The 27,655-nt window shown below is 43.5% G+C and overlaps 2 protein-coding genes and 2 long non-coding RNA genes across 4 annotated transcripts in view; 1 reads left to right on the forward strand and 3 right to left on the reverse strand.

Annotated features, from left to right (window-relative positions):
- Window positions 1-2,406: 2,406 nt before the first annotated feature.
- LOC123512564 lies at window positions 2,407-5,753 on the reverse strand. Its single transcript, XM_045268991.1, has 2 exons — window positions 2,949-5,753; window positions 2,407-2,769 (listed from the first exon to the last, which is right to left on the reverse strand). Exons 1-2 carry the CDS (start codon window positions 5,144-5,146, stop codon window positions 2,628-2,630), a joined length of 2,340 nt encoding a protein of 779 aa, XP_045124926.1. The 5' UTR covers window positions 5,147-5,753; the 3' UTR covers window positions 2,407-2,627.
- Window positions 5,754-12,961: 7,208 nt separating this feature from the next.
- LOC123512567 lies at window positions 12,962-13,327 on the forward strand. Its single transcript, XR_006677125.1, has 2 exons — window positions 12,962-13,014; window positions 13,219-13,327. It is a non-coding gene; the product is annotated as an uncharacterized LOC123512567 (long non-coding RNA).
- On the reverse strand, window positions 13,178-15,548 carry LOC123512566. Its single transcript, XR_006677124.1, has 4 exons — window positions 15,436-15,548; window positions 13,843-13,975; window positions 13,411-13,511; window positions 13,178-13,294 (listed from the first exon to the last, which is right to left on the reverse strand). It is a non-coding gene; the product is annotated as an uncharacterized LOC123512566 (long non-coding RNA).
- Window positions 15,549-17,798: 2,250 nt separating this feature from the next.
- The window catches only part of LOC123512554, an 81,268-nt gene continuing 71,411 nt past the window's right edge, over window positions 17,799-27,655 (reverse strand). The window contains 7 exon segments of the mRNA XM_045268981.1: window positions 17,799-22,122; window positions 22,125-22,705; window positions 23,240-23,775; window positions 24,439-24,658; window positions 25,944-26,055; window positions 26,447-26,587; window positions 27,244-27,430. Coding sequence (XP_045124916.1) covers window positions 21,473-22,122; window positions 22,125-22,705; window positions 23,240-23,775; window positions 24,439-24,658; window positions 25,944-26,055; window positions 26,447-26,587; window positions 27,244-27,430 — 2,427 coding nt within the window. The 3' untranslated portion in view covers window positions 17,799-21,472.

Here is a 27,655-nt window from a genome sequence, read left to right on the forward strand (position 1 = left end):
ACAGATAGATAGATAGGTAGATAAACTAGTAGATAGAGAGAAAGGCAAATTGATAAACAGATAGATAGATCGATAGGCAGATGTATACAGATATAGAGATAGAATTCGATAAATAGATACTTAGACAGATAGATAGATTGATAAACAGACAGATAGACAAAGACAAGATCACGGAAGAAACAGCAACAGACAAACACAGATAAACAGACAAAGGACAGAAAAGTTTCAAGACATTTATCCGTTTCTATTTCTAACCTTTTTATTTAATTATTTTTTTACCATGTGGGCTTTTCACGGGAATTTCTGGGCTAAAGGGGGTATTTTTTGTGGTGCCTCCTATCTCAAAGCCCACCCGCTAGGAAACCGTTGCCCCGAGTGAGGAAGCCCAGCCTACACTCGGACCGTGGACAGGATTCGAACCTGTGCGCTTGGAGACCCCTCGGACCCCAAAGCACGCATGGTTCCACTGTACCGCGGCGACTAAGTGGACCCTTTTGTCATCTTTTTATTACGCTTTGCCAGTTCTCCTCCTTTATATAAAACACAAAAACAAACATAAAGAAACACACACTAACATCCAAACAAGTATAAACACAAGACAAACAGATAGATAGATAAAAACAATAGCACAAAACACACTACGATTTTTTCTCATTCTTTTCCTCCTGAGAATGATCACCAGGACTTTTATTAACCTTCTGTCCTTCCTGCAGCACACGCATCACCACGTTCTTCGCCTGCCAAAACTCATTGAGGTTAGCGAAGCAGTCTTTCTCACCGCAAGGCTCCTCGTGGCTGCCCATTGGTGGACCCGAGGGTGTCTGGGAGGCTGACTGCGCTTCCTCCTTCGAGTCTTGGTGGGGTGACGTGTTCCTCTCCGCCTCCTCGCCGTGCTTGGTAATCTTGCTTGACATTGACGTAAAGTAGCGGGTTTGGAATTGAAATGTTGAAATATGAGGTAGGTTTGGTTGAGGTGTTTAGAGGGATAATGAGAGAAGATGGAGTAAATGGGAAAGGTTAAAGTAAGGTTGTTTTGAAGAAGTAAGGGAAGGTTTTAGATTGATAATGTGTGTTGGATTGTAAAAAAAAGATTGGAATAGATACTTAAAGGAATACAGAAGTTGAAGTAGGGGAGTTTTAAAAGATAATTAAGGAAAGGTCTGAGCAGAAAGGATAAGTTGAAATAAGAAGGTTTTTGAAGAAGTAAGGGAAGGTTGTGAATTAAGAATGTGTGTTTGAATGTAAAACGAGAACTGGAATAAATATTTAGACGAATAAAGAAGTTAAAGAAGGGAAGTTTTGAAATATAAATGTTGAGGTGAATGGGAAAATTTGAAGTAGGAAGATTTTTGAAGAAGTAAGGGAAGGTTTTGGATTGAAAATGTGTGTTTGAATATAAAAGATTACAATAGATACTTAGACCAAAAGAGAAGTTAAAATAGATTAGTTCTGGAATATAAAAGTTTGAGTAGAAAGGAAAAATTTGAAGTAGGAAGGTTTTGAAGAAGTAAGAGAAGGTTGTGGATTAAGAATGTGTGTTTGAATGTAAAAAGAGGATTGGAATAGATACTTACACGAATAGAAAAGTTAAAATAAGGGAAGTTTTGAAATATAAAAGTTGGAGTAGAAAGAAAAAGTTGAAGAAAGGTTTTGTAGAAGAAAGGAAAAGTTTTTAATTGAAAATGAGTGTTTGAATATAATAAAAAAAAAATAGAATACATACTTAAACGAATAGAAAAATTGAAAACAGGAAAGCTTTAAAATAGAAATAAGGAAAGGTCTGGATGAAATATGTGCGTCTAAATGTGAAAGAGGTTTGTAAGAGGTGTTTAGACGTACACGAAAATTATAATAGGAAAAATAGAAACAGGTTAAAATTTGCTAGCGATAAAGTAATGAAAGTTTGTAAAGAAAATGTGTCTGTAGGTGAATATGATAGTTAAGATAGCGAGGTGTGCTTAGATAAATATGATGATAAATATGATGTAACTTTATCGTTCTTGTCTATCTTTTTGAGGAGAAAGAAAGGTCATAAGGTCATTCTAAAAACTGTTTGTACTTAATGACTGGAAGAAAAACTAGAAAATATATTAGAACCAATTTTAATAACCCTTAACTCTATACAACAATGAAAAGAACAACAACACTGGTTAGAAATTATGTCAGTCTGTCTGTCTGTCTGTCTGTCCGTCCATCTGTTTCTATATATCTTATCTGTCGAGTCTACCTGTCTGTCTTTTTATCTGTCTATCTATTAATGTATCTATCTATGTGTCTGTCTGTCTATATGTTTATCTGTTCATCTGTCTATCTGTTTGTCTTTATATATCTTGTCTAGTCTACCTGTCTGTCTGTCTGTCTATCCATCATTGTATCTATCTATCTATCAATGTCTGTGTATCTACCTGTTTGTCTGTTCAGTTATCTGTCTCTGTGTCTTTATCTATCTGTCTAATCTACTTGTCCATCTGTCTGTCTATCCACCAATATATCTATCTATTAGTCTATCTGCCTATCTATCTGTCAGTCAACATCCTATCCTACATTTATCCTATCAATCCTGCCACTAATGAAACATGACCCGGAATATGCAAGGTAACGTCAGGCTTTGCTAATGACAGGTGTGCTCAGGTGCGAGGGGCGGGGCAGGTGTGAATCTGCTGGCATCCCTCCCCCAGCTGGTGCTTCCCTGAGAGCCACAGGGGGCGTAGAGTCTCCAGTAGGTCCAGGGAATCCTTCGGGGGGCGCACCATCCAGGACACTGCAGTACTGGAGGGTAGGAGGAAGGAAAGGTGAGTGTGTGTGTGTGTGTGTGTGTGTGTGTGTGTGTGTGTGTGTCATTGGGTGAAGTTTATCAGTTTATTTATCTGTTTATGCATTTGTTTGTCTGTTTATCTGTCGTACTGTCTGTCTGTCTGTCTGTCTGTCTGTCTGTCTGTCTGTCTCACCTGGCAATGGGGAAGACAAAGGCAGCGAGTCCTCCCATCTGGTCGCTCTGCTGGTTGAGGTCACACAGGGGGCGCTGCAGACACGAGGCGCCTGACGGGGACCAGGTGTGGGGACTCAAGTGAAGGGCGGCGTTCACCAGAGACACACCCAAGCGAGCCAGGCCCTCCACCTCGCCAAGCAGCGCCCCCGCCATGTTCCCCAAGGCGTAGTGTGTGTCTGTGGGGGCGTGCAGTGCCTCGTAGTGGAAGGAGGAATGGTTGGTGAAGGTGGTGGTGGTGGTGGTGGTGTTGGTGTTGGGTGATGCGCTGTTCTCGTGGTCAGTGTCCAGGAACAAGGCTTTCTTGAAGAACATTTGGTCGAAGAAGCTAGTGCTGTCATTACTGCCCTCACTGTCCTTGTCACTGCCCTCGTCACTGTCCGCCACCTCGCCCCGCGGTGAGAGGAAGCTGGTGAAGGAGTGGAGCAGTGACTTGGAGGGCATAGAGGCTGAGGAGTCCAGCTGAGCCTGCGTCCAGTCCTCGATAGCCTCGTGCACGCTGGCGGCGAACTCAAACACTCCTGAGAACCTTTCGTCCTCCCGCCAGGTGGCCAGCAGGTCCTGCACGTGTCTGAGCAGGCCGATGGTCACCGAGGACTGCGAGAGAGACGAGACCATGAGTGACACCCGGACGTGCACGAAGGCGATGAAGGCGATGAGGGCCAGCACCGTGAGGACCTTTTCGAAGTAGTCTCCGGGAAGCATCGTGTCGTAGAAGTCCCGCAGGTCGTCCATGGTGGACGTGAAGGACGTCTCCATCTGGTTGTGCCAGGGTCCCACCAGTCTGTTGAGCTTGTTGGTGACCTTCTGCACGCTGCTGCTCATCAGGCTGGACAGTTCACCTTCCTGCAGCTTGTCCCGCAGGTCCTTGATGCCGCCCTGCTTCAGGAGTCCCTGCAGTCCCTTGCTGACCTGGCCGCGGATGCTGTGGAGTCCTTTGTTCATCTGACCCTTCAGGCCTCGAAGCACCCCGTGCAATATTGCCCCCTTGCCGCCGCCTTTGTTCCCGCCCTTCGTGTTCTCACCGAGGGCTCCGCTGTAGGACTCCTCGCCTTGGGGCACCGCGATGCCTGACACGGGTCCTGTAAAGTCACTTTGGCCTGCGTAGGATATGCCTTCCATATCCTGCGTGAACTGCGGCGATCCTTCGTGGATGACAGCGAAGGAAGTATGTAGTTCCTCGCCATTCTGGACGCCGCCCGTGGATTCCGAAGGATTCAGGTGGGTGGCGAACCTCTTGTGGGCGAGCTGAGGACTTCCTAGGGAGATGGCGGGGAGGCTGGAGGATATGGGGAAGAAGGACATGGCCTGGGTGGGTCTGAGGCTGCGGTGGGGAGGATGAGAGGGAGCAGGACGAGGGGGAGGAGTGTGGCTGTGCTGTGAGTGTCCTGAAGCATACTGTGGGGGAACTAGATGCTGTGGTGGCCCAGAATGATGTTGTGTGGCTCCTGAAAGATGCTGTGAAGGTCCTGAATGATGCTGTGAAAGTCCTACGTGCTGTGAATGGACCTGAGAATGCTGTGAGTTCTCTAGAGATTGCTGTGAAGGGACCGAGGAGTGCTGCGATGGTCCCGAAGGATGCTGTGGGTTGCTGTGTTTTCCTGGGGTGTAGAAAAGCTGTGTGTTGAGAGTCACGTCTTGCTGCGGGGTCTGCTGTGGCGCGTGCAGCCTGATAGTGGTGTAATTTGGCTTTTCCTTGTGCTGTGGTGGCTGTAGCGTCAGGATAGGCTGTTGTGGCGTGTGCTGTGGTGTGCGCTGTGGTGCCTGGAGTGTGATAGTGGTGTATTCGGTGTGTGTGGGATGGTGTGGTGTGTGCAGTGTGAAGACAGGCTGCTGTGGTGTTTGCTGTGGTGTTTGCTGTGGTGTCTGTGCCTCCCCGTCATCCAGTGCCTCCCCGCCATCCAGCAGCCGTATCCTTATCGTCTTGTAGTGGGAGTCCTGCGTCTGGGTCTGCGTGGGCGTGATGGGCGAAGGATCTGCAGGGGCGGGCCGTATCCCCAACACCACGTACTGCTGGTCGTAAGGATTCTGAAGGAGTAAGTTCCCTGTGCCGTCTCTGTTCACCACGAAGGGAAAGGGCGTCACTCTCACCACGCTGTTCTCTGCCTGGGAAGATCCTATGGGGTCCATCAGGGGGAGATCCTTCACTGCAGGACTCATAGCAGCACTGGAGGACGCCTGAAGTAACTCGTCAACGGTGTATGTGTGATTGTAGCTTCCTAGAGACGTGTAGAGATCCTTCAAGGTGATATCCTGCAGGTATCCTTCATCACCAAGGGTTCCTATGGGTAGATTCACCTCATAGGGAGCCACGGGGGACCAGGGAACGTAGAATATGCCCCAGGAGAGCTAAGGGTCGAGTCTGCATCCCCAATGCGTCTCAAAGAGAGATCCTGCAAAGAGTCCTTCGATATATTGAGATCTTTCAGGTCCTCGCTGGTGACCTCCTGCACGGGGATGTGGTGTTCCCAAAGGTCCCTCAGGGTGCTGTAGAGGGGGTCCTGCAGGATGTAGAGTCCTGCGGGGGGGATGGGAGGAACGGCAGGACTCGAGATAAGGGCTTGGGGTTGTGGGATGTGTGTGTTGTTGTTGTTGTTGTTGTTATATCCGTGTTGTTCTTGTTCATGCTTTATTTTTTCTTTTTGTCTCTCCTCCTCCTCCCCTTCCTCCTCCTCTTTCTCTTCTTCATCTTCTTCCTCCTCCTTTTCCTCCTCCTCCATGGCCACCTCACCATCTTCCTCGTCACTTTCAGAGTACACCACAGTCACAAAATTAAAAGATACTTGTGTTGTTAGTTCTCCTTTGTCTTCCTCCTCCTTATCCTCTTCCCCTCCTCCTCCTCCTCTTCCTCTTCCTCTTCCCCCTTCTCCTCTTCATCTTCCTTGCCATCGTCTTCTTTATCATCTTTAGTCTGATTTTGTTTGTCATCCTCCTCCTCCTCCTCCTCCTCCTCCTCCTCCTCCTCCTCCTCCTCCTCCTCCCTTGCGTCCTAAAAGTCCTAACACGTCTAGGACTCACAATCCTAGCCGTCCTTCGATTACGAGACGAGACTGCGGAGTTCCTGAAGGATTGAAGGATGGGGTAGGATTCGTGGTGGTGGTGGTGGTGGTGATGAGGGGAGGTAGTAGTGGTTTGGTGATGACGTACAGTGGTGTTGTGGTGAGTAGGAGTGATGTTCTTGTGGTGGTGAAAGGTTGTGGTGGTGCTGTGGTGGTGGTGGTGGTGTTCAGTCCTGTCTTCCTTGTGGTTGGTGGTGGTGGTGACATTCTGGTGGTGGTGGTGGTGGTGGTGACAGGACGCCGCACTCACCACACACAAAATCATCACCACTACACCTTTTTTTGCTAAGTTTTTGTGAAATGTCAGTTTTTGCATGTTTTTTTTTCCTTTCCTCTTTTATTTCTTTCTTTATTTCTTTTCTTCTTTCCCTTCTTTCTTCTGTGTCTGTTTCTTCTCTTTTTCTTTATTTTTCCTCAATTCCTTCTTTTCTTACTGTTTTCTTCATTTCATTTATCATTTTTTCTTTTTCTATCACTATCTCTCTCTCTCTCTCTCTCTCACATCCTTATCTTCTTTCTCTCTGTCTCCTTTCTTTATTCATCTCTCTCTTTTCTCTTCGGCTTTTTCTCTCTGTCTCTGTTTCTTTCTGTCTTTCTGTCTCTCTTTCCCACTGTTTCTCTCTCTCAATGCCTCTCGTCTCTCTCACTGCTTCTCTGTCTCTCTCTCACCGCTTCTCTCTCTCTCTCACTGCCTCTCCATCTCATTCTATCTCTCTCCTTCTCTATCTCTCACTATTTTTTTCAATCTCACTCTCTCTCTTTCTCCATCTCTTTCACTGTCTTTCCGTCTCTTTCTCTCTTACTGACTTTCCTTCTCTCTCTCTCTCTCTTTCTCTCTTTCTCTCACTGTTTTTATTTCCGTCTCTCTCTCTCTTAATTCTTTTTCATTTCTCACTCTCTCTCTTACTCTATCTCTCTCATTGTCTCTCCGTCTCTGTCTCTCTTACTGCCTTTCCTTCTCTCTCTCACTCTCTCACTCTGTCACTCCCTCACTCCCTCACGGTCTGTCCCCAACACAACACTGAAGGAAAGGAAGGTGTGTTCTGAATATTGCGTTACGGTGATGGAAAATTAAAGGCACCTCCACCCATATTTTCTTAACTAGGGTACTGGGTCTCTCTCTCTCTCTCTCTCTCTCTCTCTCTCTCTCTCTCTCTCTCTCTCTCTCTGTGATACCGATAATTATGGAAATCAGTCGTGTGTGTGTGTGTGTGTGTGTGTGTGTGTGCAATACAAATGCACATCACTCCTCCTGTCATACACACACACACACACACACACACACACACACACACACACACACACACACACACACACACACACACACACCTCAACCACCACCACCACCACCTTTTCTCCTCTTCTTTCTCCTCCTCCTCCTCCTCCTCCTCCTCCTCCTCCTCGTTCGTGTTAGCTCTACGTGAGGGCGTGATTACCATGGGCGTGAGAGAGTAAGGGCGTCTCTCTCTCTCTCTCTCTCTCTCTCTCTCTCTCTCTCTCTCTCTCTCTCTCTCTCTCTCTCTCTCTCTCATCCGTGATCACCGTTATGTGTCTCTCTCATTTCTTCTTTATGTCACGCCCTTTCCTCCTCCTCCTCCTCCTCCTCCTCCTCCTCCTCCTCCTTCTCCTTCTCCTTCTCCTCCTTTTCTTCCACTTCAGATCCCTGCTACCTTCCATCCTTCCACCAGCAACGCCTCCACCGCCGTTCTGTTTGGGAGAGAGAGAGAGAGAGAGAGAGAGAGAGAGAGAGAGAGAGAGAGAGAGAGATTAGTATACATTCTTTCTATTTATTTATTATGTACTTTTGATATAATATCTGTCTGTCTGTCTGTCTGTCTGTTCGTTCGTTCGTGTGTTACCCGAGGAAGGCGGTGCAGGTGGTGGTCTGGGGCGGTGTTTGGCTCGCGCTGACCTGCCTGCGTTTCCTCTTGCCCCCCGGAGGCATAATGTTCACCTGCAGGAGGAGGAGGAGGAGGAGGAGGAGGAGGAGGAGGAGGAGGATGATGATGATGAAGAGGTGTAGAACAAGATAAAAAGGAGGAGGAGGAGGAGGAGGTTAATAAATGTTGCTTTTTGTTTGTTTATTTGTTTGTTAACATATTCGATACAACAATGGATGGAAGAAGAAGAAGAAGAAGATTAAGGATATTGGAAGAGGAAAGAAGAGAGGAGACAAAAGAGAAAGAAAGAAAGAGTGAGAGAGAGAGAGAGAGAGAGAGAGAGAGAGAGAGAGAGAGAGAGAGAGAGGAGAGGAGAGATGAAAATAGAAATAAGCAGAAGAGAAGAAAAACAGAGAAACAGAATAAAGAAATATGAAAAAAAGAAGATAAAAGAAAAAAAAAAAAATGAAAACGTAAACTCTCTCTCTCTCTCTCTCTCTCTCTCTCTCTCTCTCTGGCTCACCTGGTTGGCGTTGTTGCTGTTCACGTTGAGATTAGCATTGTTACTATTAACATTATTATTACTATTTAAATTATTATTATTATTATTATTATTGATATTATTATTCACATTGACCACTAAGGCAATGGCATTCACCACGAAGCTGATATAGGCCATTGCACTACTACTACTTGTAAACACACTGCCTCCTATACCACTCCCACAATGCACCGCGGGTTTCTTCCTACGATAGATAACATTTGGGAGTGCCTGGCGTCTTGTCCTGGTCTCGATAACGTCCCCGGTTCTCTCCTGGCTGTTAATTGGTGTTTTTTTAAGTTTACCTCTAGTTTTGGTATACCACGGTTCTGTTTCTGAAATTCCACGCCAGTTCCGGTTCGCTGTTCTTTTGTTTTTGTTGTTGTGGTGGTTCTGTGTTGCGTTTTTGTGGTTCTGTTGGTTCTATGTTGAGTTTTTATGGTTCTGTTAGTGCGTAGTGGTGTTGTGGTGGTTCTAGTGGTGTGTTGTGTTGCTGTGGTGGTTCTATCTTCCTTTTCTGTGGTTCTGGTGATTTGCTGTGGTGCTGTGGCGGTTCTAGTTCCTGTTTTGGTGGTTCTAATAGTGTGCGGTGGTGATGAAGGGGTTCTATTTACTTCTTCCGTGGTTCTGGTGATTTGCTGTGGTGCTGTGGTGGTTCTGGTTCCTCTTCTTGCTGTTCTGGTTCCAGGTTCTGTTTCCCTGGTTCTGGCTGTGTCCGATATTGCTGCTGTGATGAATTCTGCTGTTCTGTGGCTCTGTGCTGTCATATCCTGCTGTGATGCTGTCCACTCCTGCAGGTTGTAAGGATCTTCAGTCCCTGGGAAGCTCGTGTCCTTGGGAAAGTCACTTGGTATCCTTCGCTCCTTCAAAAAGTCCTTCACTAATGTTTCCAATTCCAGAGTTAGTTTTTCCATCACATCCTTCTTATCCTTCGTCACTTTAGTCCCTTCCACCACCACCACCACCACCACCACCACTAGCACGCCCTTCATAGTGGTAACGGTAACGCACGCACACGCCCACACACGCACACGCACGTACGCAAAACTGTACTGTAGTGATGGGTGGTGTGTGGTGTGCTGGGAACGTGTGTGTGTGTGTGTGTGTGTTTAGTTTAGTAGATTTAGTGTAGATGGCGTGAGCGACTGGAAGGAGGAGGAGGAGGAGGAGGAGGAGGAGAAAAATAAATAAAGGAGGAGGAGAAGAGAAGAGAAGGAAGGGTGGAGGAGGAAATAAAGGAGGAGAAGAAGAAGAGAGGAGGAGGAGGAGGAGGAGGAGGAGGAGGAGGAAATAAAGGAGGAGAAGGAAAGGTGGAGGGAGGAGGAGGAGGAGGAGGAGGAGGAGGAGGAGGAGGAGAAGAAGGAGGTGGTGGAGGAGGAGGAGGAGAAGGAAGGGTGGAGGAGGAGGGAAGGGTGGGGAAGGAGGAGGAGGAGGGAAGGAAGGAGGAGGAGGAGGAGGAAAATGTAAAGAAAACGGGAGGAGGAGGAGGTGGGCTGGGGAGAAGACGAAAAGAAAAATGCAAAGAAATAAAGGAGGAAAGGTAGGAAATAAAGGAGGAGGAAGATAAAGGAGGTTAATGTGAATTCTCTCTCTCTCTCTCTCTCTCTCTCTCACACATTATGAACAGTATTTTGAAACACTCCCCGCGCCACACCTACACAATTGAAAGGCTCGAGCAGAAGTGACACGTGCGCGGGTTTTTAAGGGTGTTTTTTTTTTTGCGGTTCTAGTGATGGATTAACCAGATTTCTACATTACTGACAGGAGAAACGCTCTTGAGAACCCGGTCATTCATCTCTGTGGCCTTAGAAAATTGTCGTGGTGAGAGAAGGAAAGTGTCTCAGAATACTGGTTCATGTCTTTTCGAAACACTTAAAATTCAGCTTATTTTTTCACCTTTTTTCTTTAACGAATCGCTTTTTTTATTTCTTCCACTAATGTATTCCACTAAAATTAAACCAAAACTTTCCTGAGACTTTCATTTTCTTTCTATCTCAGCATTTTATCGTCCTGTTTCTTGGCGAGGTGATGATTCAGTGGTTCAGTGTATTGGTTTGGTCTCTTGTTCGAAGCAGTCAACTCAGAACTTTGAACTCTAAAGGAAGAGGACTGAAGGAAGCCGGCAGGTCAGTCAGTCTACAGGCAGCGGTGGTGGAGGTGAGTGGCGTGTTTTGTAGTTCCTTCTTTCCTTTCCTTCCTTCATTCACTCAGATAATTCATTGTTATTTATATAGTGTTCTTGTCCTTTTCCTTAATTCTTTTCCTTCATTCCTTCCTTCATTCACTCAGTTCATTCATTGTCATTTGTATAGCGTCCTTTTCTTTCTTTACTTATTTTATTTTTGCTAACTTAATTTCATTATCTTTCTTTCCTCTTCCTTTTTCCTTCCTTCCGTTATTCATTTGTTTCGTTTCTTGTCTTTTTCCTTTATTTCATTCTTGCTAACGACTTCTTTCTCTATTTCATACCTTCCTTCCTTCATTTGTTCGTGTTCTTTCTCATTTCATTCTTAGTAACTTGACATGCCTTCCTTCCTTCCTTCATTTGTTCGTTTCTTGTCTTTTTCCTTTTTCTTTCTTACTAACTTGACTTCTTTATCTTATATGCCTTCCTTCCTTCCTTCCTTTATTTGTTCGTTTCTTATCTTTCCTTATCTTATTTAATTCTTACTCACTTCACTCGATTTCTTCCTCTATCTTAACTCTTCTTTATTTTTTTTTCTTTCCTGTTCTCTTCTGTTCTTCCTTCCTTCTGATTTTTTTTTAGTATTCGTTCATTCCCTGCTTACTTCTTGTCTTTCCTTATCATTTCATTTTTACTCACTCCACTTGATTTCTTCCTCTATCTTATTACCTCCTTCCTTTATTATTTTTTTCGTTTCTTGTTCTTCCTTCTTTACTTCCTTCCTTCTTTAGTTTTTGTTTAGTATTCTTTCATTCCCTGCTTATTGTCTACTTTCCATTCCTCCCTTAATTACTTGTTCTCTGGTTAATCCTTTCGTCATTTCTCTATTGCCTATACTTCCTTTCTCGTTTTCCTCCTCCTCCCTTCTACTAATCCTTCGTTCTGAATGACATCAAATTTCATTCATTAATTTACTCGTTGTCAAGCCTATCTAATTGGGGTGGGGTGAAGGGTCAGTGGTTCAGGTGGTGCCGGTGCGGTCAGGGAGGTGAGGGTTGGCGGAGGAAGCTGTTAATTTTATAGGCTTACAGTGGCAGTGTGTGTGTACAACGTGCAGGCCTATTTCCACTTTTCACTTCCATCCGTAAAGTTGTGGAGTGTTTTACAGCTCGCCCCCCAGCCCACCCCTCTCCACTGACGCGCCGCTAACAACTCGATTTTACTAGTTTGCTCCTGTCACTCTTAACTATCAACCTATCAATCCTGCTGCCCTCACCGTGTTCGCTGTTGAATCGTCGGGCCACAATGAAGTAGTTAGTTGAATGTTAACGTGAGTAATGACTAAAAGTTTTGTTCTAAGCCTCTATCTAATCATGGTTGTTTCTTGCAGGTTTGTGCCCTCTACAGCGGTGGCGGGTGTGCACGCGCGGTGCAAGTACTCCACGCCTTGCGGGAATTAAACATTTTGCATGATGTGCGAGATTGATGTGCATGAGATTGATGTATGAATGGGAAAAAAAATAATTGCTCTTGAACTTACATGAACAGTGGTTGTAATCATGTTTGTTTCTTGCAGGTTTGTGCCCTCCACTGCGGCGGCTGGTGTGTGTAGCTGCAGGACTGACGTGTTGTATGTACAGATACGCTTGGCAGGAATTGCGTTTAACTTCATAAACATTGATCTAGTTATTTTCTAAACTGGTATTTCAGGAGATAAATGCCCAAAGCTTCACTATATAACCCCCCCCTACTCATCACCAGATACGACGAGACTGGAGACAGTACTACCTCAACGGCGCCGCACCTCAGGACCGACCGCCTTCTATCTCAAGTCTGATACTCCGTGAAGTGCTCACGGCCCTGACGCGAGAGAAGAGAGAAACGGAGGCACTGGGAGGACGAAACCCCGATGAGGAGTAAGGTAGTGGGCTGCTACTAGCACCACTTCAGCGATATCATTAACAACAAACGTGAGTAGGGAAAAAATTAACAACGCACGTGAGTAGGGAAAAAAGCAAATTATAAGGAGGGAGTAGAAAAATTAATGCAATAGGAGGGAGAGTAGAGGTAATAATTAATTATATTATATTTTTACTTCATAAACATTGATGCATCAGTTTAACTTTGAGACTGGAGATGAGTACAACCTCAAAAATTATCGTATGTAGACAGATAAACGCCCAAAGCTTCATTTATATAACCCTCCCTACTCAAAACCAGATACGACGAGACTGGAGATGGTACTACAACGGCGCCGCACCTCAGGACCGACCGCCTTCTGCTTGATACTCCGTGAAGTGCTCACGGCCCTGACGCGAAAGAAGGGAAGCACTGCGATGACGAAACCCCGATGAGGAAGGAGTAAAGGTAGTGGGGCTACTACTTACTAGCAGCACTTCAGCGATATCATTAACAAAACGCACGTGAGTAGGAAAAAAGCAAATTATAGGAAGTAGAAAAATTAATGCAGATAATAGGTATGGAGTAGGTAGAGTAGAAAGATTTTTATTATCTCGTACACAATGTAATGTAGAAGACTTAATTTATCGTACACATTATATATAATAATGAAACACTACTACTGTACTCTATTTTTAGTATGTAACACAAGTATCTGAATTCTGCAGGTGTCTCAAGCGCAGTCACCACCGAGGCTGCCCCACTTCTACCGCTTCTGCTCAAGGCCGAGCAACCTCCGTTAACCTGTAGAATGAAATAAAAAGTATCAAATTTGGAGTCGATCCTTTTTTATCATTAATTCTACACACCCAAACTTATTTATTTCTAATATATACGTACCATACGATAAGATAACTTACTGTCTCCTGTTATTTATTTCCCTGACTTTAGTAGACGACACTAGGCAGGCAGTCGCTGCAAAGTCAGCGGGGTTGTTGCTACTCTCAAGACTCCCGTTAATCTGGAATGAAAGTAGCAGATAGAGTATATATAACATTAGGACCTACGTATCTAAAGGGCCACACCACGGGGCACACGTTCTGAACACTCCCAGGAGGGCGGGAAGGAAAAACTCCAAAAAAATAGAAATTCATAAGAAACCCCTTATAAATTCATAAACTAAAATGTCACCTTAAAGAGAAAGTATAAAAGTGTCCCCTTAAAGAAAACCTGAATGGGAGCACTACAGAAAATGAAGCAAGTAATATATACTAATAACTTTTGCCATCACTTCACATTGAACCTGAACACAACTTACTAAAGAGGAACCACACTACACACGAATACTTAACTCAGGCGGGACCAGTGACGGGATGAGCGGTGTATGGTGTGGTGAGCGATATATTAATTCCTTCACACCGTCTCGTCCTGTGAAATTTGGACAGCGCCACCAGCCTTCCTTCACCTTGTCTGCTGTGCACTGTGCTGTGAAGTATGGACAGATATCAATATCTAAAACCCGATTAAAAATGTCTATATATAAATAACTAAACATTATGATTTGTTCTCTAATCTGTTCCATTTACCGTTCTTCAACTTTATACTATTTATCTCACTTTCTTCCCTCCTCCAATCATTTTCCCTTTTCCTCTGTTCATCATTAATTTCCTGTCCTCCTCGCACTTCTTATAATCCTCTATCCTCCATTTACTATTATAATCTTCTACCCCCCTCCCATTTACCATTATTTTCCTCTTCCTCCATTACTCCGCCCAGTGATCAGTAACGGGTTTTGCTCTCCCCACTATTTTCAAAGGCCACAGATGGTTTGCCTGGTTTTCTCAAGCGATTCTCCTGTTCATAGTATAGAAACCTTGTTCATCCGTCACTAGGACCTTAATTGTTTCAGAACCCTTGTCACTTCAGCTAGAGGCTTTTGAAACCGTGGAGGAGCGGCGCTGAGGTGTGTAGAAGTACAGTATAGTAAGGAAAGAATCACATCTACCTATCGAATCTACAAGTTACCAATTCCTAACCACCACTGCTCAGCGTCAGCGTATTAACCCCTTCAGCACCGTGACGCGTTTTAATCTTCTGACCTCCATAAGTCCTTCCTAATGTCAATAAGATGGTCTAATCGTACCCAAAACTTGATGGAAAATATCGTCCTAGTAATGAAGGAGTTAAGGGCATAAACAAACATTACTACGAACACGAATATTTCAAGATGAGCTAAAACCCGATACGTAGATAGACAAAAAAAAAAAAAATCACAAGAAATAAAACAAACTAATAAAACTACTTCAGAACACGTACTACAGATTTAAGAGCCCACGTAATATTAAAACCCCAGGAAAACTAAAAAGATAAGGACAAAATACTGAACAGCTAAAACAATCATTAAGAAAAACAGGAAAACGAAAGAAAATATCAAGAACGAAGGAAAAAAAAGGGAAGAAAACTAACAAACCTAGCAATACTGAACAGCAACACGAAACAAAAAAGACGAAAACAAGAGCATTAAGAAAAGATCACAACTAAAAAACGAAAGAACAGAAAACTGAAGAAAAAAAAACTCAGACTGCATTACCACCACCACCACCACCACCACCAGGCTTCCCATTCTCTCCTCGTGGCACTTTTATACAACTACGAGACAATAACGATCACGAACTAAACGCGAAAGAACAGCCCACAAACAGACAGACAGTACATTACCACCACCACCACCACCAACAGCTGCCTTCCCAGTCTCACCGTGGCACGCTGAAAAAAAAAAAAAAACACCATCGCAAGAACTAACACGCATGAAATACCCCACACACACATGCACACAGTACATCACTATCACCACTAGCAAACAAACAAAAAAAAAAAACATGGACAGACAGACAGACATATTACATTACCATAACCACCACCAGCCTTCCCATTCTCTCTATTACCACAGCTTGTCCCTCCCTCGTGTCCTCTCCTCTCGTGGCAGGCAGCGAGTCCTTCCTTTCCCGTGTCGTCGGCTCCACTGGCGTTCGTTTCTCTGATGCCTGATACTCTGACATGACTCATCGTACGGCTGGCATCTCCTTAGGCTGCTGTGATTCGGTAGTTAAGGTAGTTAGGAATGAAAGTGAAGTTGAAAAGTGATTAGGAATGAAAAATGAAGGTGGAAAGTGTATGTAGAATTGCAAATGGTGTACAAATAACAGCTGGGAAGAGAAGAAATAAGAGAGATGTAAATGAGAGAAGTATTAGATAAGGAATGATGCAGGAAATGAAAAAAAGAACGAGAAATAAAGAGATTTATACACACGAGGGAGATTATATAAGAAGGAAAGGAAGATGAAATGGAAAGAAAGAGAAGCAAAGTATAAATGAGAGAATTGATACATGGGAAAAGGAAGAATAGGAAAACAAACGGAGAGAAAGGAATAAAAACACGGGAAAATAAAGAAACGAAGAAAACACAAAAAGATAGGAAAAAAAAAACGAAGATGAGACTAAAGAGAAGAGAATTTAAGTATGAATGAGAGAAATTATAAACGGGAAAAAAGGAAGAGGAGGAGGAAAACTGAGAAAAACAAAAGATAGACACGGAGAAAATAAAAAAGAAAAACAAATAAAACAAAAGAAAACAAAACAAAAGATAGATAAACAAAAAGAAAGAAAGAAAGAAAGAAAAAGAAAATAAACTCAATAAACAAATGACAAACAAAACAAGTAACACGATAATTCAAACAAGAGTTATTACAATATTCAAAACAAAAAACAAACAAAATAAAGGAAAACAAAGGAAAACAAGAAAGAGGAAAATGCAAACAAGCGACATTACAATAGTTAACCTTTACTCAGAATACTTCCAACAGACAGGTAACAGTAATTAATATAGATACAGTATATTCAACAGGTGAGACGCGCAGTGGGCCAGGTGAGGTCTGTTTAATTAAGGTGAGCAGTGACCGCCTGGCTTACCTGTCCTTAATCAGTCTTAAGGCGTGGTGACCTTGTTAAGTGGTTGGGTTGTTAAGCTATGTACACCTTGCTAAATAACTCCTGTGTGTGTGTGTGTGTGTGTGTGTGTGTGTGTGTGTGTGTGTGTGTGTGTGTGTGTGTGTGTGTGTGTGTGTGTGATCTTTTTTTCCAGTTTTTAGTATATAGGATGGAAAGTTGTTATAATTGTTGTTGTTATCGTGTGTGTGTGTGTGTGTGTGTGTGTGTGTGTGTGTGTGTGTATCCGACATGTATCACTAAACTCACGAGGAAAAAACAAGCAGGAAATACCTTAAAAATATAATACATATAAACATACACATCATAATAATACCAGTTCTGAATCGCAAGAAAAAATAAAAACACTGAATCATTTGTCACGGCTCCAAGTACGATAGTTTCTCCCTTCCGGTACGATAGCTGATCTGAGAAACGTAACACTGATATCATTCATTACCCATTACATATATATAATCTCTTATTTTGTTATTATTGCAGTTATTTTTTCTCAGTCTCAAGTGTACGATAGTTTTTCCTTCACACTGGTATCATTCATTACACATTACATATATATAATCTCTTATTTTGTTATTATTGCAGTTATTTTTTTTCTCAGTCATGAGTACGATAGTTTTTCCTTCCTCGTACGATACTTCAGAATTACAAAGAATATCACGTTTTCTTTCATACAGTCTCGTCTTTCAACATTTTCTCTCTCTCAGTATTATGACGGAGATATGATTGTTTGTTTCTTTCATACATATTTCGTTTTTCAATGCTTCTCTCTCTCTCTCTCTCTCTCTCTCTCTCTCTCAAGTTATAACGCAAATATAATGACTCTTTTTCTTTTCATTGGCTTGTTTTCCTTCATCCTTCACTGCATAACTTAACGATGCACGCTTGTGGTCTCTACGGATGATTTCTTTGTTACTCGTTGTATATGCGTGTGTGTGTGTGTGTGTTCGCTGTAAATCTTATAGTTTGTCCCCATACTGTCCATTGCATGACTTAACCCATTCAGTACTGGGACACATTTTTAACCTTGAGATTTATGTACGATTAGACCATTTTATTGACATTAGGAAGGATCTATGGAGGTCAGAAGATTAATGGCTATATCAGTCTTCACTAGTTTAACCATTGTCTTGTTAACCCCTTCACTACCAGGATACGTTTTCATATTCTGCTTAGTATTTGCTCATTTTATACAGCTTCAGAAACTTACGTGAGGGATTAAAATAGTGAAGACTGTGGCCATTAAGCTTCTGATCTCCACAGACCCTTCGTAATGTAAATAAAATGGTCTAATCACACTCAAAACCCAAGGTGGAAATGTGTCCCTGTATTGAAGGGGTTAAAATAGTGAAGACTCTGGCTATTAATCTTCTGACCTCCATTGACCCTTCCTGATGTAGAAAAAAAAAAAATAATGGTCTAATCACACTCAAACTCAAGGTAGCAATGCGTCCGAGTAATGAAGGGGTGAATCACTCGTCACTGTGTGTGTGTGTGTGTGTGTGTGTGTGTGTGTGTGTGTGTGTGTGTGTGTGTGTGTGTGTGTGTGTAACTTTTTGCTGTAATTTTGATGATTGGTTCCCATAATTTTCATTGTATGACACCAAGGGCGCAATAAATTAATCAACAACAACAACACACCATCACCACATATACACGGAGCTGTCCAGTGGCTCGTTATAAGGAGTGGTTAACGATAAATTCACTGGTTGATCTGAATAACCGAATTATTAACGTGTCTGTCGTTAATCAGTGAAAGTTAACACAGCGAGACATAAACAACGATATTTCATGTTTTTCTCCTCGTTAAAAGCGCTAATTAACGACAAAACCACTTGATAACTTGTACAGCCGAATAATTGCCGTGACTCGTTAATCAGAATGCATTGTCGCCTCGTTAGCAGTGATCATTAACGACATAACCGCTCGTTGCTTCACAATACTTACACAATTCTAAAAATCTGCTCGTTCATTACACCAAGTTAGCATCACTCAAGACAAAACACAACAATTAACCGCCTCCTCCTCGTTAGAAGTGGTGATTAGCGACACACATACTCGTTGACTTCAAGACCTGCGTAGCGCCAGATGACCCTTCATGTTGCGGCGCCTAATGAGAAAATGCAATCCAATCCAATCAAGACCTGCGTGCTTTGACTGCTTCTGCTACTAATCACCTCGCTTTGAACACTAACAAGAGTAACAGCAGCGTAACTTTCAAGACATTTGGTCCACACAGTTGGCTATTTCTTTTTTTGATCTTTAAGGGGACTGGCATTCAAGTGGGCCTTTTTTTCTTCTTTTTAATTTTTGTTGCCCTTAGCCGGTTTTCCCTCTTGCATAAAACGAAAATAAATGAAATAAAAGTTATCACATTTTGCTTATCTTTCCGTGTTGCAGCAGATAATTGAATAGTTGGCATTTTGATCACTCGTTAAAGTCACGCCCTCAAATCAGTCCCTTTTTTCATTCACTAATTAATCATCTGACTACATTTTCTTATTAGTAATTATGTGACTGTTACAATTCCAAATAATTCTCTAATCAGTCCTTTTTTCTTCTTTCATTAATTAATCATCTGAGTATATCTTGTTATTAGTAATTATGTGATTGTTGTAATTCCAAATAATTCTGGTATGGCCGGATAGTGAATTACATTTTGTTTACACTTAAGAGTTAATGTACAGTTTGATAAGGACAATATACATAGACTGAATGATAAAAATAATGATAACAATAAATAGATAACAGGATTATTATTACATGGAAAAATAAAATGAGTTAGTAACACAGAACATTTGAATAAAGATAAAGTAGGTATTGTAAATAATGATAATAATGATAAATGAAAAGTTTACCATAAGCCATTCACGATGATAATGTACAGGTTAGTAATGATGCACGCTCCTAAACAAAATAAATAATAACAGCAATAGTTAGTCATCAATAATAATAATAATAATAATAATAATAATAATAATAATAATAATAATAATGTATATAAACTTTGTTGTTTTAGTGCATTCAAGTCAAAAATAAATAAGTTAAAATGATAATATTGCTCGAGTTATGAGAGAAATAAAAAATATATACTTATAATACAAGTCTTTTTCAAATATATGAAAAGAAAATCTATCAATCTATCAAATATATAAGAAAATACACAGGAGTTAGGTTGTCTTGAGTTTCCACATCAGGTAATAATAATAATAATAATAATAATAATAATAATAATAATAAAATAATAATCCCTTTTCGAAACGTCCACTCCACTATGAATAAATGAAGAATAAATCAATAAAAAAAAAAAAAAAATTCGCTACATTTAGCAGACGAAGCTTAGTGCTGAGTGGTGAGCTGAGGTGCTGAGTGCTAGAAGGTCCCGGAGAACACTTTAGCAGTCAGCACTGAGGAGGAGGAGGAGGAGGAGGAGGTGTGCTGAGTCTCCTCCACACTCAGCTATCTGCTCTTCTTCTCCTTCTTCTTCACGGAGGAGGAGGTGGAAAGGATGGGTTTGGAGGAGGTGGAAGGAGTGGTGGTGGTGGCGGCGGTGGTGGTGGTGGTGGTGGTGGATGGGGTTGTGATGGTGGTGGTGGATGGGATAGTTATGGTGGTGGTGGTAGTGGTGGTAGTTGTAGTTGTTGTTGTTGTGGTTGTGGGTAGCCTGCAATACAAGGGAATTAGGAACACACACACACACACACACACACACACACACACACACACACACACTAGCACACGCACACACGCATACACAAACAGCCGAAGTACCATTTTAAAGTGTATTTTTAGAAGGTATTGGCTGTCCGTCAATAAAAAACACAAAAAATTATTGGAACGTCATTGAAAGGAAAGAAAACGAAAGAAAACGGAAGAAAATCAAAGAAAACGAGGATTGAGGACTTACTATCTCGCAAATGGGTTAAGTAATTGGGTTATGTAATTCAGTTAAGTAATTGGTAAGTAAAGTAAATGTGTTGAAATATATCGAGTTACTTATTTAAGAAAGATTAGAAATTATACTTTTTCCTCCTCCTTCTCCTCCTCCTCATCTTCTTCTTCTTCTTCTTCTCCTCCTTCTTCTCTTTCTTCCTTCCTATCATTTTAAGACAAAGTTAAGAGAAGAATATCATGTCACTCCTCTCTCTCTCTCTCTCTCTCTCTCTCTCTCTCTCTCTCTCTCTCTCTCTCTCTCTCTCTCTCTCTCTCTCATGTACGTGCAAACAATATACACACATCAAAAGCAAGCACTGTGTAAGTACAGAAAAGCACACAGATATACATACATACATACACACGTACATGAAAAAACGCACATGAAGGCACAGTAAAGGTACACATACATGCTACACACACACACACACACACACACACACACACACACACACACACACACACACACACACACGGAACTTGCAACATACAACATGCAAAACAAAATGAACAATAATAATAATAATAATAATAATAATAATAATAATAATAATAAAAATAATAAGAGGGTTCCTTGTATCCTTCAGACATCCTTCAGGCATTACAGGATTTCAGGGTTACTATTTCATCTTCTCGTATCCTTCACTGCCTCCTCCATTGGGTAAAAGTCCTAAGGGTCCTGTGCGGGGCTTCCTTCAGACACCAACAGTCAGTCAGGATTCCTTTCACAGTCCTTCTATCCTTCACCACGTCAGAAAAGTGTGTTAGAGATCCTACCAGTGGCATATCCTTCGGTGCATCCTGTAGACATCATAGGACAGGTCAGCACAGGTCAGGACTCCTATTAAAGGTCCTTGTATCCTTCAACATCACGTAGAAAAAAAGGTCATAGGAATCCTTAGTCTCCTATACTGTTTCCTACGGCGCCTCCTTCAGATATCAATAAGAAGTCAGGATTCCTACTAAGTTCTTTGTATCCTTCAACATCTATACGCAGGGAAGTGTCGCAGGAATCCCATCACTCCTTTACTGTGTCCTTGAGGTCCTTCACACGTCGCAGGAAGGGTCGTCCCCCCAAAGGTCGTACCAGGGCCCACAGAGCTGGCCGGTGGTGAGGGAGTGGCGGTCGAGACGCGAGGCGCCTTCAGGAAACTTGAGGCGTCTGTTCATAAAGTCACTGTAGTTGAGAATATTGAGGTGGCCGTTGTAGGACTGCTGGGAGGGCATGGACACAGGGACGGGCTGCGGGGGGCGGGGAGGCTTCTTTCTCAGCGAGGGGGGCGGCGTGTCCAGGTAAGTGACGCGCCGTTCAATCTGTCGAGGTCTGGTTTGCAGGCGGACTGTTGCAGCGCGGGTTGGTTGGTGTCTGGCGGGGGTGGCGTGTCTCTGCGGCGTGGTGGCGTCCTTAGAGAGCCTGTCCTTGCTGCCGGTGGTCCTGGCGTGGGTGCGGGATGCTGTGGGAGGTGAGGAGCTGGAGCGGGGAGTCGGGGAGGCCCAGGTGAGGGAGCGACACACTTGCTTCCTGGTGTGTGCTCGTGTGATGGTCTTGGTCATCTCTCTGCGATGGTCCCTCACTACCATGTACACCTCCTCCTCCTCCTCCTCCTCGCTCCCTGTGCTGTTCCCGCTGGAGGACTTCTGAGACACTTCACTAAACGATGTCTTGGGATGCACGGAGGAGGCTGGCGCGTCCTGGGTTTGGGCAGAGGCATGGGGGGGCGTGGTGTATTGGAAGGCGTGGACTGGGAGCTGGTGGATGAGTTGGGGGGTGGAGTGGGTGGTGGGGGTGGATCATAAGGCGGCGGCTCGGGTATTCCAACTAGAAGATCAATTTTCGAGGTGTGTTTCCAGTCCCCGCTCGGCAACTCCTCGTAGTCAGCAGCCACCAACTCGTCCAGACCCACGCAGGACTCCATGCCGAGACACAGCAGGGAGGAGCTCCTTCTAAGGGTCCTCCTGCCTCGCTCCCTCTGCGCCAGGATCTTCTGGGCACAGGGGGACTTTGGTTTCGCCTTCCTACGTGCCACGGTGACGAAGTGATCGGAGAAAGACGCGAGGGACGGAAGGGAAGGGTGTCTGCGTCTGTCCTTGCTTTTCCCTGAAGGCAGCGTCATGTTATCCGTGCTTCTGCTGCTGCTGGTGTAGGTGGTGGATGTGCAGGGGGTGAAGCACGTGCCCTCCCTGCTCTCCGTGCCTCCTGCCATGCTGTCGCAGTTCAGAGAGGAGGCAGACCAAAGCCATCGCGAGCTTAGAGTGTTCCTACAGTGGTCTTGGTCCGTCCTGGTGGTAGAAATGGAGGGTTCAAGACACACACACTGACACACACACACAGGCCCAGAAGAGGTGCACATGAGGGGTGGAAAGTGCACACAGACACATAATAAGCACACACAGCACATGAACATAGCGCAACACTGCCAGAAGCTGTTACTGAGACCAATGCTGTGAGGTTTTGCTGATTAAGAGTAAAAATTTGGATTCCAGAAAAATTAAAAGGGGATCTAATGTGAAAGAAAACGTGGTGACTATAGAAAACTGAAATAAAGTTTAACGGGAACTGTAATAAAATTAAAATGAAGAGTTTGTATCAAGACATGGAGGAAGAAAACGGAGAGGTGGATAGAGAGGAAACGAAGAAACAGAAAAGAAAATCAGGGAAAACAAAAACAGAGAAAGAGATAAAAAGGAAAAAAAAAAAACTTAAGACAAACACATACAAGCAAGCAAGCAAACAAAACAAAACAACACACACACACACACACACACACACACACACACACACACACACACACACACACACACACACGGACTTACCCACTGGAGTTATCATCATCAGAGTAATCCACCTCGGGGTTAGGTGGAGGGCGGTGACTACCCACTCCACTCTCATTACTAAATCCACTATCATCGCTGGAGTGGAAGGAAGCGTTACCACTCCCCCTCTTGTGGTAGCGAGTGGAGGCGTGCGAGGAGGAGGTGGTGGAGGAGGTGGAAGAGGAGGCCACAGTAGTGTAAGACCTCGTCAGCCCGGAAGAGGTGGAGCGAGGTGGAGAGGTGGAGTGACTGTGGCTATGCAAACTGGGTGACTTTTTAAGAGTGGGCGCCGGGACGCGAGGTGGATGAGGCGGGTGGTGGATGTGGTAGTGGTTGTACAGGACGGTGTTGGTGGACGAGGCCGTGGTGGAGGTGGAGGTGGAGGAGTGCAGGGTGTCTAGAGAGGGGGAGGGGGTCACATGTGGTTTGGATGGGGCGGCAGCACGCGTATTGGACTCATTTGGGACTGGAAGGGCCGTGGTAGAAGAGGCGGAGGCACGGGCATGGGCGGCGGAGGGGGGACTTGTGGCTCGGAACTGTGCAAACACCAAACACGAAGGATTAGTATAGAAAAACACCACCAAAATATCGCATTCTAACGCTCTTAAACCCTTTCCTTGTATACACACACCAAACACGCCTGATTAGTGGAAGAATCTCAAATTTTAGCCTTCTTGAATTCCTGCCTTCATTATACGTACACGCCTTATTAGTGCAGAAAACACCAACAAAAACTAGGATTCTAACGCTCTTCAACCCTTTCCTTCTATGCACACACCAAACACGCCAATTAGTATTGAATTATTATTGAATTATTGAAAATGTTAATGTTTTTCATGCATTTATAAGAAGTTCTGGCGAATCCTTTCTGAAAAATATACATGACACTAAAAATTTCTTGATAAAACAAAAAAAATTGTAAGGAAAAAGACGGAAAGAATAATAATAATAATAATAATAATAATAATAATAATAATAATAATAATAATAATAATAATAATAAATAAATAAATAAATAAATAAATAAACACATCACCAAACGCACCAATACAAAATAAAAACACTTAAAAAAAATTAAATCCCACAAAAAAAAAAAAATCAAAACCATAAAAAACTTAACCAAACCACAGAAAACGAAAAACTTTTAAGGCACACTCAAACAAATCAAGCGTACCCAACACCACTGCTCTAGGCATTACCTGCACGCCACCAGCACTCACAGATCTATGCTTCTGGTGGGCGCGAGGGTGGTGCTGGTGGTGGGGGGGCGCTGGGCCTGGCAAGTGGGGGGCGGCACCTACCTCCGCCCCCTGGTGCAGACCCCTATACTCAATGGAGGGGGGCAGGGAGGAGGGGCCGAAGCAGGAGGGGTCTGTTACAGTACTGCGGGTGCGTGCGTGTTGTAAACTGTGGAAACTACTGTAGAGAGAGAGAGAGAGAGAGAGAGAGAGAGAGAGAGAGAGAGAGAGAGAGAGAGAGAGAGAGAATATAATGGAAGAAGGATGAATAAGGAAGGGAAGGAAGAGGAGGAGGAGGAGGAGGAGAGAAAAGCGGTCAGGTCGAGAAGGGAGGAGGAAAATAAAATGCAAAAAAAAAAAGGAAAGAAAAAAAAGGTGGAGATAAAGGAGAAAGACGGAAATGGAGAACGGAAGGAGGAGGAGGAGGAGGAGGAGGAGGAGGAGGAGGAGGAGAAGAAGAAGACAGCCAGAAAAGGAGAAAAAACGAAGAGAAAAAGAGAAAAAGCAATACCAGAGAGAGAGAGAGAGAGAGAGAGAGAGAGAGAGAGAGAGAGAGAGAGAGAGAGCAAGAATAGAGATACAATTAGCAACTCTTACTTACAATCCTCTCAGCACACTTTTAGCAATCTACAGCACACTACAACACTAAACTGGGCACTTATACATGGATGAGTGACTGAGATGAGTGAACACGTGTAGGAGTGAGTCAGTGAGTCAGTGAGTACCACAAACTCATGAATATACAAAGTTGATGATGAAAAAACACAGGAAAAATATAATAAAAAGCAGAAATGATAGAATGAGTAACTAGGGTGAAGTGAATGAGTGAATGATGAGTAAAAGAATGAGTGAATGAGTAAGAAAGTGAGTAAATGATGAATGAATGAATAAAGAAAGAGAGAGAGAGAGAAAGAAAGAAAGAAAGAGAGAGATGATGAGTTGAGTGAATGATGAGTAAAGTAATGAGTAAATGAGTAAGAAAGTAAGTAAATAATGAAATAATTAATAAAACCAGAGAGAGAGAGAGAGAGAGAGAGAGAGAGAGAGAGAGATGAAGTACATGAATGAATGATGAGGAAATAATGAATAATTGAGTAAAATCAGAGAGAGAGAGAGAGAGAGAGAGAGAGAGAGAGAGAGAGAGAGAAAGAATATAGGGAGGTAACATCAATGAAAAAAAAAAAAGGAAAAAGACGATGTAGGAAACGAGAAAGAGAAGGAAGAGAAGAAGGCAAAAAAAAAAAAAAATAGAGGAAGGATTTAGAAGGATGAAGGAAAAAAGAGGAATGAGAACATGAATGAGGAATGAGTCAAAAATGTGAATGAGAAAGTGGGATGGAGAAGGAATGGAGGAAAAAAGGTGAGTGAGGACATGAGGTGAGATGAGTGAGATGAGGACACACCCAGGAATGGAGGAAAAAAGGTGAGTGAGGACATGAGGTGAGATGAGTGAGATGAGGACATACCCAAGGGCCGAGTCATCTTCCTCATGCAGCAACTCAGTATAGGCCACAGGGAACCAGCCACACCTCTGGGAGCGAAGGTTCTCCCCATACTGCCAACCCTTGTTCTTCTCACCTGGGGGGAGAGAGAGAGAGAGAGAGAGAGAGAGAGAGAGAGAGAGAGAGAGAGAGTGAGTAAAATAATGAGTGAATGAGTAACAAAGTGTGAAAATGATGAATAATTAGATAAAACCACAGAGAGAGAGAGAGAGAGAGAGAGAGAGAGAGAGAGAGAGAGAGAGAGAGAGAGAGGACAGGTAAGTGAACATATAAAAAAGAACACAAATTTACATATAACAAAATATCAATTAAATAGTTTTCCTTGCTTTTTTTTTATCGCTTGCCAGAGAGAGAGAGAGAGAGAGAGAGAGAGAGAGAGAGAGAGAGAGAGAGAGAGAGAGGAGAGAACTCAAGGAACTCACAACACACACACACACACACACACACACACACACACACACACTCACCAATGAGGGCAATAAGGTCCATTTCGTTGAAGGACAGCTGGTTATCTCCACTGGGCAGATAAGGATACAGCGCCCTGGCCATGGCCCGCCTGCCGGAGTCCTCAGGGATGGCCATGGACCGCCGCAGCACCGTAGGATCAGCTAGAGGCGAGAGGAAGAGGAGGAGGAAGAGAGGATGAGGAAGAGGAACAGAAGAGGATTATCATTACATATTTATTTTGGTGCTAGAAACAGTAGAAGAAAACGAAGAGTATTGAAATATGTATTCTGAAACGTTCTGCTCTCTCACCACGACATTTTCCAAGGCCACAGAGAAAGTTGTTTATCTGTCACTACAACCCTAAAAATACCCTTCAAACGCCCTGCTCTCTCACCACAACTTCCAATCCCTCACAATCACTCTCAAACCCTTCTGCATACTTCAAAACACTCTCACAAACTACTAATCCCTCTCACACACTTTCAATCCCTTCCAAACATTCCCCAATCCCTTTCAAAAACTCCCAATGCCTTCCAAACACTCCCCAATCCCTTTCAAAAGCTTCCAGACACTATTAATCCCTTTTACACACTTTCAATCCTTTCCACAACACACTCACTCCTTCCCAAACACTCCCAATCCCTCCCAAACACACACACTCCTTCTAAAACACTCCCAAACATCCCCAATCCCTCTAAAACACACTCAAACCCTTCCACACGATCCTAAACCCTTTCCAATCTTTCCCACACACTCCAGAACACTCCCAAACATTCCAAAACACTCCCTAATCCCTCTCAAACACGCCAAAACTCACGTGTAAAGCGATTATGGTCAAGGTTGAACTCAGACCTCGCCCTGGTCAGTGGTCGGCTGGGCGGCTCATCCCCGCCAACGCTCAGATCGAGACAGGAGGCGTCCATCGACCGCGCCTTACGAACCTGTGAACTGATGGACATGGCGTCTTCCTCCAAGCACAGCGGTGTGGAGTAGATGCCCTCGTCCTAGAGAGAGAGAGAGAGAGAGAGAGAGAGAGAGAGAGAGAGAGGGAGGGGTGGGGGTTAGGTTATATTAATTTGTTACAATTGGTGGTGGTCATGGAGAGTTTAATATAGGGTTTGTTGTTGTTGTTGTTGTTGTTGTTGGTGGTGGTGGTGGTGGTGGTGGTGTTCTTTCTATCATTTTTTTTTCTTCAAGTCTTTCTTTCAACATTCCTTCTTTCCTTCCTT

This window comes from Portunus trituberculatus, chromosome 34 (genome assembly GCF_017591435.1).
Source record: "Portunus trituberculatus isolate SZX2019 chromosome 34, ASM1759143v1, whole genome shotgun sequence".
NCBI lineage: Eukaryota > Metazoa > Arthropoda > Malacostraca > Decapoda > Portunidae > Portunus > Portunus trituberculatus.

Coding starts and splice junctions, on each gene's coding strand:
- LOC123512564 (XM_045268991.1), bottom strand. CDS start 5,146: ATGAGTCCTGCAGTGAAGGATCTCCCCCTGATGGACCCCATAGGATCT. Junction 2,770..2,948: donor TTTGTCTTCCCCATTGCCAG/GTGAGACAGACA, acceptor CCTACCCTCCAG/TACTGCAGTGTCCTGGATGG.